This window comes from Lissotriton vulgaris, chromosome 10, assembly GCF_964263255.1.
Source record: "Lissotriton vulgaris chromosome 10, aLisVul1.2, whole genome shotgun sequence".
In the NCBI taxonomy this organism is placed as follows: domain Eukaryota; kingdom Metazoa; phylum Chordata; class Amphibia; order Caudata; family Salamandridae; genus Lissotriton; species Lissotriton vulgaris.
Genome location: NC_141698.1, coordinates 173,692,353 through 173,706,141, shown reverse-complemented (window position 1 = coordinate 173,706,141; position 13,789 = coordinate 173,692,353). Strand labels below are relative to the sequence as shown.

At 44.5% G+C, this 13,789-nt stretch overlaps 1 protein-coding gene across 1 annotated transcript in view; it reads left to right on the top strand.

Annotated features, from left to right (window-relative positions):
- The window catches only part of PDZD9 (PDZ domain containing 9), a gene marked incomplete at its 5' end in the record, with an annotated part of 200,795 nt that extends 187,302 nt beyond the window's left edge, over positions 1 to 13,493 (top strand). The window contains one exon of the mRNA XM_086939739.1: positions 13,043 to 13,493. Within this exon, the coding sequence (XP_086795865.1) occupies positions 13,043 to 13,493 (451 nt within the window). The remainder of the gene's footprint in view (positions 1 to 13,042) is intronic.
- Between the last annotated feature and the right edge of the window lie 296 nt (positions 13,494 to 13,789).

Genomic DNA, 13,789 nt, shown 5'->3' with positions numbered 1-13,789 from the left:
TCTAAAAGTGGTGTTTTCAGAATTGTAATTTAAAAACGAACTTCACCATAAGTTAGTATTTTAAATTAAGATTAAGAAACACCAAACTTGAATCAGTTATATGTTCCCATTTGGAAATTACACTTATAAAATGTAATAATGTAATTCAAATTTTATCCTATAGGAGATATAGGGTCAGATGTACGACCATTAGAAATTGCGACTCGCAAATTGCGCCAAATTGTGAGTCGCAATTTGCGAGTCACAATTTACAATGCACAACAGTGTCTGAGACACGGTTAGCGATTCCCAATGGGGTCGCAAATTGCATGAATATTAATGGAGCTGTCACAATTTGCGACCCCATTGTGAATGGCGGGCACTCCCAGGGATGGTGGCCTGTTGGGTCAGCAGACCTCCATGTCTGGGACTGCTCTTAAATAAAGCAGTTTTTTTAATGCAGCCCTAAGCTGGCTTAGTATAATGTTCACACTTATGTAAGTCGGCACCCTGCATAATTCAGACAACCCTTGTGATGATTTTACTTGTCTTAGACAATCCTAGAAAGCTCTGTAAGTGGTAGCTGTGGAGAGGAGCCTTCAGGCTTAGTCCAGAAAGAGTGTAAAGCAGCCTGTTTTACCAGAACACAATCTTATAGGCAGGGTTGGATTGGGATTGAAAATCGGCCCGGGCACACACAAAAAAATTGGCCCCCATTTGCATAATGCCTTTCCTCAAATCACTGCTTCAGCGTAAGTGCATTGAAAAGAAGGCGGGGGGGCTTTAAAAAAATGCACGCATTAGTTCACACTGGTGAAACACACCTGAAAACAAGTGAGGCCACTTCTACTGAGGCCCCCTGCTCCGCTCAGTGTATGCAGACATTAATGGGCCGGCCCGAGAGACAAAGGGAGTGATACCTCTGCCTGTTGCTAAACGGGGGGGATAGTGGGGGACCGGCGGTGTTGGTGGCAAGGGGGGGTGGTAATGAGGGCCCATCTGCCTGCAAAAAGGCCACTGGGCCGCTGGCTGTATTCAGAAAATAGAGACACCGCCCAAATCGGCCCCAGACTGCTCAAAAAAGCAGCCCACGGCAGGAACTCAGACACCGGCCCCTCGGGCTTTGCCCGAGTGCCCGCGTTACCAATCCGAGGCTGCTTATAGGTATAGATTAGGTGAAAAAGAACCACACAATGTATTTATAAAAATAAGTATTTATTATAAGACACTCACTAACACATAAATATATCTCCAAGCCGGAGATATACACAATGCACACACTAATTTCAATATAAACAGGTAAATAGCACAGAATACACAGTAGTCCCCAGGGGGAGACCAAACCATATACTAAAATAGTGTTATGTAAACCACGACTCGAGTCAAGACAATAGTCAGAGGACGTAGAAGTGCTGGGGACCCAGGGAACCACCCAAGGTGAGTATCGAGGAGCCCCACGGAGGCCGTGTGCAGTGTAGGAACATGACAGTGTTCTTCGTGCAAATCAATGTGTAACTTGTGGTTGCAATTTTAAAGAAAGAGAACCCTTCCCAGTGGACCCTGAAGAAAACAAGAGTTTGGAGAGCCACCCCCCTGTGGAACCAGGATACCTGCACCAGGGAAGCCGGGTGCATAGGAGTGAAGTGCTGTCAGAAACCGTCGGCCAGCTCAATGGGATACTTCAGAAAGATGCTGCTGCTGGAGAAGGTGAAAGTGTTCGGTGGAACCCAAAGGTGGATTCAAGATGTGAGGAACCTGCAAGCAGAGGGGCAGAGTCTATGCCACGCTGGAGTGACCAGAAGGCGCGGAATACAAATGCCCATTGATAGGAATCACCATAGATAAACACCTGAATATGCAGACACACATCACTAATGCCACTAAGGGAGTTAATCACAAGTTGAGTATGCTAAGGAAACTCAAACCCTTCCTCCCTCAGGCCAACCTAAGAATGGCAGTGCAAGCCCTAGTGCTACGAAGATTAGACTATGGAAGTACCACTCTTTGCGGTCTCCCCAAATACAAGCTGGCTCCGCTGAGGGCATCACTTAATGATGCGGAAAGACTGGTATCAGGAACAAAAAGAAATAGCCACATCTCTCCGACCCTGAAAGCTCGGAATTGCCTGCCCTACGAAGCAAGAATACACCTAAAGGTGCCTGCATGACCCATAAAGCACTACATAACAATACACCCAGTTACTTAACTCTAAAGCTAGAAAGGTCAGGAGGCTGCAGACAACTACGAAGTGCGAGTACTTTACTTCTGAAACCGCAATCTTTCCACAAGAAGAGAACCGGTTGCAGAGCCTTCTCACGGATGGCACCAATGATCTGGAACTCCTTACCCCCAGGGGTAAGTGGACTCTCTTCCTTTACCGCATTAAAAAAAGTAGTAAAAATACTACTAATGAAGAAATTCATGTCCTAAGACTTAATTCTACGCTAACACTGAATCACATATACGATCCGCATATTATTGCCTACCTCCGGTGGATTGAAGGAGATTATTATATGTAGGTTTATTATCACAACCACCTAATGTTAATAACTGTATATAGTGCAATGTCCTGCTGGATACGGGTCTACTATGTTACCCATATACTACATACCTCTTTTGTACCTAATGACAAATATCAAATGCTTGCATACTACCGCATCCTTTTATGTTTTATACAGTATACTGTAAACCGCTCTGATACCCTTGTGGGTCATGTTCACGCTATATAAAACTTTACAAATAAATAAATAAAATAAATGTCGGGTTTTGCAGGAGAGCTGACGGCGACCTTGAAACTGCAGCAGGAGCCCAAACAAGCCTTGGCAACTGCAACCAACAAAGGAGTAGAAGAAGGTGCAATGTCGGAACCAGCCAGGTCAAGGAGACTCACCACAAGCAGGGGAGTCAGGGCAGGCCCCGAGCATTCAGGGGAGCCCATAATAATTCAAATGTGACACTTGACAGGACCCACAGGCCGGAGGCACTGGAGTCGCAAGAGGACCTCGAGCAGCAACCAAAGAAGCAAGCCCACGGTGCAAGCAAAGCGGTGTGGTCTAATATTCTGGTCATGGAGATGCTTGAGGTGGGGGTTACTTGGAGCCCGAAGATCTCTGTGGAAGGAAGCCAACAAGCCTTTGCAACTGCAAGTCGATTCGATGCACATGTGTTTCCCTCCAGCGGCTCCAATGAGGGATACTGGCCTCAAACTTGGTGATAAGGCAGGGCAGGCTTTGAGGGATGTTGAGAACCCCCATCTGTGTTGCTGAGCCTTACGGAGTCCGTAGGAACCTGGGATGAGCAGACCGGTCAGCTTACTTTAGGTGCTTGCAGATGCAGGGAAGTGACTCCTTCACTTCAAGGGAGATTCCTTCAGGTATCTTGGAAGTTCACAGGCCCCGGATGGGTTCCTGTATGTGGCACAGGCAAGGACATTGCAGCAGACGAGCAGGGCAAAGAGATCAGGAGCAGCATTAGTCTTCCTGGTTGCAGCCTTGATTCCCAGAGCAAAGTCCAGGGTGCCCAGACGGTTGAAGTTGAAGCGGTGTCTGAATTGCATCATGTCCCACAATAAATCAAGGGACCCAGCCACATTTAAGCCCTTAAGTACCCTAAGGAAGGGCTTGGGACGATACAAGGGTCCCTCCCGAAGGAGGGGCTGGACAAGGGGGAGATTACTCCCCTGTCCTTTGTCCAGTTTTGTGCCAGAGCTGGAGCCAACGGTTTCCTGAACTTGGTTAAGTTGGACTCTGCATTGAGGGCACCCAATGTGCCCTGTGTGCATACTATGTGGCACTGGCAAGCGCTCCCACCCTGTCCCAATACACTTAACCCTGTCTGGGAGTTGGTTGCACCTCCCTGTGACAGGATGCCTATTCTGCCTTCCAGTGCTTGAGATTGGCTTAGAAGCAGGAGAACAGAATCGTGTCTCTGGTCGGCAGCAGCCATGTTGTGCTGTCTGGGTCTGGAAGACTGGTACTCGGAGCACTGAGGGCCTAACATAGTGCCTTTACAGTGCTTGGAATCATACCTGCCACACCATTTACGGTGTGGAGGTGTGGTTCCAACATGTTTGATACCAAACACGCCGGTTTCGAGATGGTCATCGCGTAATGACGCGGTTCCCCTCTATATGTGATATGGCTGTCTCACTTACAATCCTGGAGAATGGACTCAAAAGGCTGTTGGGGTGTCCTGCTCATGCACTGGCACCCTCACACTTAGAACCAAGCACCCTGCCTTCAGGATTGAAAACGCCTGCTCTAGGGGTGACTTCTAGGTTTTAAGTGCAGTGACCTTAGAAATAGGAAAACCTTTATCTTTCATAAGTGGTGCTAGCACCAGCTAACACAAGCTGCAATTGCAGGCCTGTAGAGATAGTTTGAATGGTCTCCCATAGGTGACATAATACATGCTTCAGCCTATGGAGGACCTCTGGGGTACCCGTGCCCTGGGTAAATTATTACCATATACTAGGGACTGATAAGGTTTATCTGTATCCAATCTGGGATGTACCCAAGTACTTATCATAATAATTTAGGGGAGAAAGCAGAGAGACTGGGGTCCTGATTAGCAGGATCCCAGTCAGTCTAGTCATAAGCAGCATTAGGTCAAGCAAAAAGTGGAGGTAACCATAGAAGCAGATCCTACTTCCTACAAATGCGTTGATGGGGGCCCATATTTACAAGGCCATGCCTTTACATGGCCTTGTAAATATAGGCAAGCCCATTGCGCTGCCAGTGCATTAAAAGAAGTGATGCACCAGCAGTGCAATCTTCTTGCAAATAAGCCCCACAGGCTCTGCAATTGCAGACCTGAGACATGGTTAAAGTGCTACTAAAGTGGGTGGCACAATCAATGCTGCAGGCCCACTAATTGCATTTAATTTACAGGTCCTTGGTAGGTTATTACCACTTTACTGGGGACTTATAAGTAAATTAAATATGCCAATTGGTGATGAACCAAAATTACCATGTTTAGGAAAGAGAGCACCAGCACTTTAGCACTGGTTATTAGTGGTAAAGTGTGCAGAGTCCTAATACCAGCAAAAACGAGGTCCGAAAAGTCAAGGTGAAAGGTAAAACGTTGGGAAGAAAAACTGTCAGGTCTAACACATATCATACTCAATGTAGTATTGACTATTCGAGCCATAGGCCATGGGCTTTGTCTATGTCAAGCTCCATTCTTTGTGTATAGTACTTCCTTTTTCCTCATGAAATCCCCTAGCTAGTGCCTACTTCACCTGCTTAGTGTCTTTATGGAAATGCACAGCACTTTGTGTAGCATCTTACGCCATATATTTATGAATGTCATATTCCATGTAGTACCAACTTATAGCACTTAGGAGTCATGGGCTACCCTGCACCGGGCTCCATTGTAGGTGTTAACCACTTTCATTATGTCTCACGATTTGGATTTATTGTACTTAATTAGGGACTCGATGGTTATTTATAGTGTATTTTTAACCATATTGCCCCATACTAGATATCTTTGTGGACATCATACATCGCCCACTTCTTGCACCAGCAGGGAACAAGATTTGGCCATGCCAAGCTCCTCTGCGAAGACAGACAACCCTAAACAACAGCAGCTATGCAGTCCTTCTCTTTGTGGTGCCATATGAAGAATCTTTTGCGAGGTGTTCGATACTAGCAGGATTTTCCATCTCAGACTAGTTTAACAGATGCTTCTCTGACGGTCTGAATAATCTATTTGGATCAACCTTCTGGAACTTAGAGTGTTGAATTTCATTCTAAGATTCTTCTACCCTGCTTAGTAGTCGATTGATGATTTGTAAAGACCACCAAACAATGATGTATTACAAACAAGCAGTGGGGGAAAAGATCCTGTTTTATTCCTGGCAGTACAGACCATGTGACATAAACTTCTGTACAATTTGCATTTGCACTCTTGGTTTTATGATGGTATTTTAGAATAACAGGTGCTACTTTTCATTTTTTTTTCTCTTCTGTACCAAATGTATTTGTAATATTGTCTGTGCTTTTATGGTCGTACAGCCAAAATAAAGCTTTCTTGACTGACTGATATCTAGAGACATACAGGTGAAAAATCTCCATCTCCCAGATGTAGATAGTCTGACATGGATACTCTCTGCAGGCCAATGCAATGCAGCGCGCGCAACAAAATTCGTTTTATTTATTTATATGTTTCCTTACCTCTAATTGGTAGTTTACTACCCCCCACCCTGCCCCACGTCAGAGCCAGGCAGCACTCCCACCACGGGCCGCTACTGCAGGTCAGTCTTGTGATGCTTACCTTCTGGGTGTTCTACACACTCGGAAGATTGCTGGGTCATCCTCCTGGACATTCTTTGCTCCTGCAGGGTCATTTAGTCTCCTTCCCTCTCCGAGCAGGCAGGACAGCTTCTAGGTGCTACACAGGCCCACAGCTACTTCAGAAAGTTGCATAGACTTTAGGTGATGTCCCCTCAATTCTGGGAGATGAGATATCATGCAGCCACCAGCCCTCGTTCTACATCAGCTCTTCAAGTACTCTCTGAATCATGCCCATCCTTGATCATGAAGAGCATGGAACTGGCTCAAACTGGAGTGGTTTGGATCCAACTTGAATACAAATATTCGAGACAGGATATTTGTCCACCGTGCAACGGGCCAGGAACAGGTTTGGGGTGGATCTCTTTTTTGGCTGTAGTGCAAGCACAGCTTTTGTGCAAAGATGATGGCTCACACAGGGGGTAGTGATGATGCTGGTTCCAAACAGTAGTATCCCAAACATGGGCACAATGAACTGTGAAGTCCCTGTACCTCAATGTCTTTATCCTTTGTCTTATTTCTTTTGGAAGTAGCAATCAGGGCAGGCCTGCCTGGAAACTGTAAAAACAAAATTTGCTAACCCACCTCCTCTCCTCTGCTATCCACTAAATGGTAGTGCTCAGGAACATCTACTTAGCATTCCCTTGCTAAACAGTTTTTATAGAATTTCTAAGGGTACCCAGTCACCTTCCTCCTTAACTTCAAGGGCTGTTCTCAAACCTCGAACCACAGGAATGCAAGCAATACATTTTCACTCTCTTGGGAAGATGTATCCATTGTTCATCTTGTGGCAGGTTAATACATGAACCATATGAAGCAGATCCCCCTGCTGCCAGCTAACACTCACATTGCATAAAGTTTCACTGTCATCTGTACGACACATACACTATGTACACACACACACTAACACACATACTGAGCATCAGTGCAAGGGTCTGAGTGCCACAATGTTGCAGAACTTTTACCAGAGTGCAGATGGTAGGCTTTACTCCTTTCAGAGACAGGCAAAAAGGATGGTCAAGATTATTCACAAAAATCAGTAGGCTCCCACAACTGCTTCAAGTAAACTGCTCAGGACATGGACAGCTGTCCCATGTCGACAGAAGAGGGCATGGTTGTTGCACCCCTCCAGGTCACAGAACTATTTCTGGATCTTGACGTTTCCATGGACAGGTTTAGACCACAACAAGCATTCTAGATTAGCTTATCTGCTGGACCATAAAAAGTCAAGATACCTATTTCAGGTTGTTCGACATTACCAGCCGTGATTTTACCGTGCACGTCTTTACCACGCACATTCAACCCTGCATGTACATCCATTAACACTAAAAGCACACTTACCACACAAACAACACGCATGCACACTTTCACCATGCATACCCTTTCTCGTTATAGAATGTAAAGTAAACTAATTTACCTGTATGTAGCATTCTCTGTTCTGATCATCCGTCCATCTTCCAAGTGCTCTACTCTCTGTAAAAGGAGACGTTCTAGCCCCTACGTCCTCGATTTTTTATTGAAATTGAAAAAGGACTATTGAAGTTACACAGAAGAAGGAAAAGTCAAGAAAAATCTGTGCCTGGAGTTTATTTAAACTGCATGTGTAATAAAAAAAAACCCTGTTGGCTTATTATATTTTTTCTAAATATGGTGTTCGCTGGAGAACCTGAGATTAAAATGAGACCGCATTTTACATAATTTGCAAACCAAAAAAGAATATTAAAATATTAGGAAATTGTAGGATATTATTACAGGCCAAATTCACCTAAAAACTCACCAAAACACACCCAAACTAAGCCAAGTCCTATATGGACGAAACAAACACATGCCCAGAGCCCTAAAACACAGGAACCTTAGCCCACACCAATTCTAACCCTTAAAAACTTGCCACACAAGGTGTAACATTGCCACCTACTGATAGTTGAGTAATAAAGGCTTGTGTTCTTAAGTCTTGCGATGTAACAGTCTTTTCGTAGTAAAAGAATGTGTGGTAAATATCATTCGAAGTGAAAACTTTGGAGTAAAGGCTGTTTCCCCCTATTTCACATACTGTCAGGCCACTAAGAGAATACAAGACATGCCTATATGCTGTGCTTGGGGCAGTCTTATCCCAACAGCTATTGAAAAGCAAACAAATCCCCGAGCAGCAGAAAAGACGTCCCAGAAAAGTCCTCAAGGAAGGCACTGAGAGATCTATTCATAACTTTAACCAAAATTGTCAGATTCAGACGTCCTTGCAGACCCACTTTAACTAGCGGGCTGTCTGTATTTTGTTTTTCCACAGCCTTTTTATTGAATAGGCTTGTTACTCTAGTCATTGCCTTTGACTCTCGATGAATTTCCCTTGTGGAGAAGAGAAAGTTACTTACTTGGAATTCTAGTACTCTGCCAGAAGAAAATATTTATTGAATTCATAAGCAACCTTCATTCCTCCCTGGTGAAAATATCTGAAAGATTTTTTCTACAAGGATCTTGAGGCTTCGTAAAAATTACCTGAGGTATCTGCTGTAGGAAGCTGGCTCTGTATATACTATACCAAGGTAAGGTATAGTGTGCACTAGGCCCAGTGGCTCCCCAGAGGCTTACAGAAGCTTACCGTAGATAATACTAAATGCTCTATTTTTGGTAGTGTGGTTGAGCAGTTAGGCTTATTAGAGGGCTGTGTTAGGCATTTGTTGGACACATACTCAAATACTCCAATACTAAATCCAAGACCAATTGTTTTGTATAAAACGTTGCTATTTTGTTATTTTGTTTTAGAACCAAGAGGAACTCAGTTGCTGGTAGTAATAGTTTCAAGAATAGCAATACTTTCAGAATGCAGTAAGAATTGTTTTTCAAGGCAGTAAAAATGTTTTACAGTAAAGAAAAATACTTTTGTATTGTCAATCAGAAACAGTAGTACCTAGCAGTTGTAAAAGATATACAGTTTTAAATGCAATAGGAGAAATGCAGTGCAATCCTATGGAAGGAAAACAGTTATGTGCATTATGCATTAACAGGTAAGTATACAACTTACTCTTCCCGTCTTCAGGGGTTTAGACCAACACTGGGCAAGGTTTAGTTTATAATAGGTACTGCACCACCAGCGGCACTGAGGCGGGCAGTCACTGGGTCCAATGGTAGTCAATGGAGCCTAGGGGCTCCCACAAGAGGTGCTGGGTGCAGGTAGGTACCTGTGGTATCAGGGCACAGGTCCTGTGGTTAAGGTGAGCACTGGGGTAGGGGGAGGGGGGGCACAAGGCTACACCAAAGCTACACCACCAGTTGCACTGGGGCAGCTGGGTGCAGGGTGCAAATCAGTGTTGGGTGTCCAATATAAATGAATGGAGGATGTCGGTTGCACAAAGAGGCTGCAGGCTTGGGCCAGGAGGCTGGATGAAGGTGACCACTGGCTGTACAGGTACTTTGGGATGCAGGGCAAGGCCTGGGCACCATCTCCTGGGCTCCCCAAGGTCAGGGGCTGCATTTGCAGGAGTGTCTTTGGGTGTCGGATTTTTGTTACGGGAGCTGTTCGCGGTCAGGGGGACCCTTTGTGTTGAGGCTGCAGACGAATTTGTGGGGTCAGCCACAGAAGGTGTCAAGGTCTGGATCGATGGGGATATGTCACTGGACAGGTAGGCCACTCAGACTCGGGCCGTGGGCATTGGGTGCTGAGTGGACAGAGGTTGTGTTTCCGCCTGGATCTGGAGTCCTTGGAGTTGGAGTTTTCTGGACAGGGCCGCTGTACTTGGGAGATCTGGTCTTTGTTGAAGAGTAAAACACGCAAGATGATGGACGAAATGTTGCACAATGGCAAAACATTCACCCCCAGTCACAGATCTGGGTTTAATCCATAGTTATTGTGCTATCCAAGCCACCCCAGTTCAGATATGGCCATATGCAAATCAGTCTTGACCCTGTGCGACATGGGAACAGTCCAGCCCAAACTGCTTAGCCATGTCTTCCCTGGACCAGTATCGAGCATCCTAGGGCCGGTTTCTGGCTATCAGCCTTCATCAGCCAGGATAGCTTGACTCCAGTGGCGCAGTGAGCACAGAACCCCTTTGTTGAAGAGTGCCAGTCTTCCTGGGGTTCTTGGAAGTTGCTGACCACAGGACAGGCGTTCTCTTCTTTACAGCTCTTCAAGCTGGAGACAGGCCAGTAGAGCTGGGGCCAAGTCAGTCGTCGTCTTCATGCTATTGTTTCACAGCTTCTTCTTTGTCGTTTTTCTTCGTAGGATCAAGGTTCAGGGGTGACTCTAAATACTGATTTAAGGGTATTACAGGTACAGGCAGCTGGTAGCAAATGGGCTACTTGCCCTTTAGGGTGACTACACCCTTTGTATGTTCCTTTCCTTTGGGTAGAAGGCATCACCTAATCTGATTGGTTGGAATCCTTCTATTCAAGATGGAGGATTTCCTAAGGAGGGGGTCACCTCAACCAGGGCACCTTAGGGGTAGTCCTGGCAGAGAGAGAACACACCTCTCCTGACTACTAATTTTCCTGTCGGCCTTGCCTCCCAAAATCTGGCTTGATCAGGGGGGCGGGTATCTCCGCTAGCTGGAGAGCCTCTGGCTAGAAGATCATAGGGCAGGAAGCCTTGAGGCTCACCGCCCTGAATGCCATTCCTGCTTGGCGGTAGGTGTGAAGCATCGTTACCCCAAGCAGCTTTTGTCCCTGACTCACTGGGGCACAAGGGCTTCCATATTAGGGGGTCAGTGTGTGGCAGGCTGGTGCAGACCAGTCAGCTGCACACTAGTGGGTAGGACGTTTTTCAGGAGGCATCTCTAAGATACCCTCTTAGTGCATTCTGGAATACATCATCTAATAGTGGGATGAATATGGGTTTATTGTGCTGAGAAGTTTGATACCAAACTTCTTAGCATTCAGGAAAGCCTTCATGGAGCTGTGGAATTTGTAAAGACAAATTCTCAAATCATGCACTCATTATGGCTTCACTTCACTTACAATTTCTAGGAATGAACTTAGACACTGTAGGGACATATTGCCATGTAGCTATCCTCACCTGTGGTATAGTGCACCCAGCCTTAGGGGTGTGAGGCCTGCTAGATGGGTGAGTTACCTTTGCCACAGGCAGTGGGAGGCAGGCAGGATTGGCACACAGGGATGTGTGCCATGCCAACATTTAGGTTTTGTCAGCACCAAAACAACACACAGTCTGCAATGGCAGAGTTTATTTGTTAGGTGAGGGGTCTCTGGGGGTGGTACAATACATGCTGCAGCCCTTAGAGACCCTCTCTGCTCACAAAACCCTTGGAACCTGTGGTACCTTGTACAAGGGACTTACATGTGGGCCAGATGTAAGCCAGCTGTGGAAACAAATGTACAGTTTTGGGAAAGAACACAGGCCTTGGAAACCTGATTGACAGGGACCCAGGGCCAATTCAGTCTAAGTAAATCGGAAATCTGGCAAACAGTGGGGGGGGGGAGAGGGGGAGGGGGTTCCTGCAACAGAAACCCACTTTTCTACAGCTGCCACTGCAGGCCTTATGTGATAGTAATGTGGAACGCTACCCTAAAGGGCCAGTGTCCGTTTACAACCTCTGCAGTCTGCAGCCTATATAGCTGCATTATTTCTTGTTTTAGTTTGTTTTCTTTTAAAATGGTTTGTGCTTATTTTCAGACCAGACATTTTTTTTAGTATAAGTTGGTGTATTTAAGTGAAAAAATAAACAAAAACTGACTAATATATCCTGCAAATAGGATACCAAAACTGTTTTGCTTTTGAAACTGTCTTTTCCAAAGTAAAGTTGTTATATATGAATACATTTCTAAAAGGGATGTATGACGTTACAACGCATACTTTTACCACGCATACCTTTACAACGCGGTTTTTACCACGCAAACCGTTACAACGCATAGCGCTTAGGGGTGCTGGATAGTGAATAGTTTAATTTACTATTCCAACTCCAGTCCCCGTGGACACTAGGGAAGGTGTTGAATAGTAAATTAAACTTACTCCCTATCCTAGAGCGCCCCCCAGCGCAATGCGTTGTAATGGTTTGCGTTGTAATGACCGCGTTGTAATGGTAGTGCGTTATAAAAGTTTCGTTGTAAAGGTTGTATACCTTCTAAAAGTTGTCTGAGATCCTGCACTTTGGGCAACTATACACTTTTCATAGCTTCAATAAAAAGAAATCCCTTAAAGGAAAACTAGGATTAGAAGAAAGTAACTTTCCCTTACTTTAAATCCAGGTTGCCCATCATTGGTTACTTATACACAACCCACTCTCCGTCTTGATAACCAGAATGGCTAGAAGATTTATTAAGATTGTTGACTGTCCCTCAAAATAAACCGTCAATACATTGTGCTGCTACATTGTGCTGCACTTTAGGAGATTGAAGCTGTGTTTTAAAATATATTTCTATTTGAAAATAGTGTTTCAGGAGATGATGTAGAAGTATAAAAGACTCACCTGCGCTAACTCTAGAAATAATATTACTTGTCCTGAAAAGTAAGGTATAGCCATGCTTTTTTTGCCTATGACAATAAAGAACTTTATCAGGCTTGATTGACTGGAGGTGGGCATGTGCATGGATAATGACTACATTGGTGCACAGTATCCATGGCTTTGTATTAATGAAGGTTTCCTTTTCCTCATGGCTTCCTGGAAAAGGTATTGACAAATTTGTAAAATGTGTTACTGTAGCAGCTATGCAAAGTGAAATATGAATGTAAATGTCCAGGTATTGTTTATTTCTTTATGAGCATAAAAACATTTCAATGAAGAAGCTTAAATAAGACTGTGTTTTACTTTTCTTAATTGCAGCTGTATCAAATTGGAATATGATTTGTCAGACAGTGAAGAAGAAGGCGGAGATAATGTATGCGATGATTTTGATACAAATTTTAGATGTGTTATGGCTACAAAATCCTTTTGGTACGATTCCTGTACAGAGTTGCCCCCAATATCCAAGTTCTGGCATTCATTGAGAAAAAATATCAAAGTCCTTACTGTCGGTCTGGACATTGGATGTGATGTTATGATTCATAGATCATTTGAAACGGGTGCACCATTTAATGTACAGGCTTCCAGATTTTACGTTGCCAGCCATCATACCCATTCACCATACTGCCTCAGAATTGTCCCTAGTTACAGGAGTCACTGTTCTTCACAGTATTTGGCAGTGGGGGATTACACACTCCCTCTCTCTTCTCCCTCCTCAGCATCCTCGTCAGATGCATTTTGGTTAGAAGACTGTGCTGTTTCTTTAAAATAAAACCCTAATATTTTTACAATCAGAAACGTAGTCTGATATTGCATTGACATGCAGTCGATTATGGACCATTTGCATAATCAATGGAACATGAAGATTTGAATTAAAAATAAAGCTGAACCCTGTCACATTGTCAGTAGTATTTTGTGGACGTTTCATTCAATTTATAATAATCCTGGACCTTCTGCAGTGGCAGCATTTATTCCAGAAACCAAATTATTTCAAGGTATTTCTTCTTTACATAATTGTGGCAACTTTTTTTCCTGTCCGATTTTGTTATAAGTAGTATGTTTTGTGCT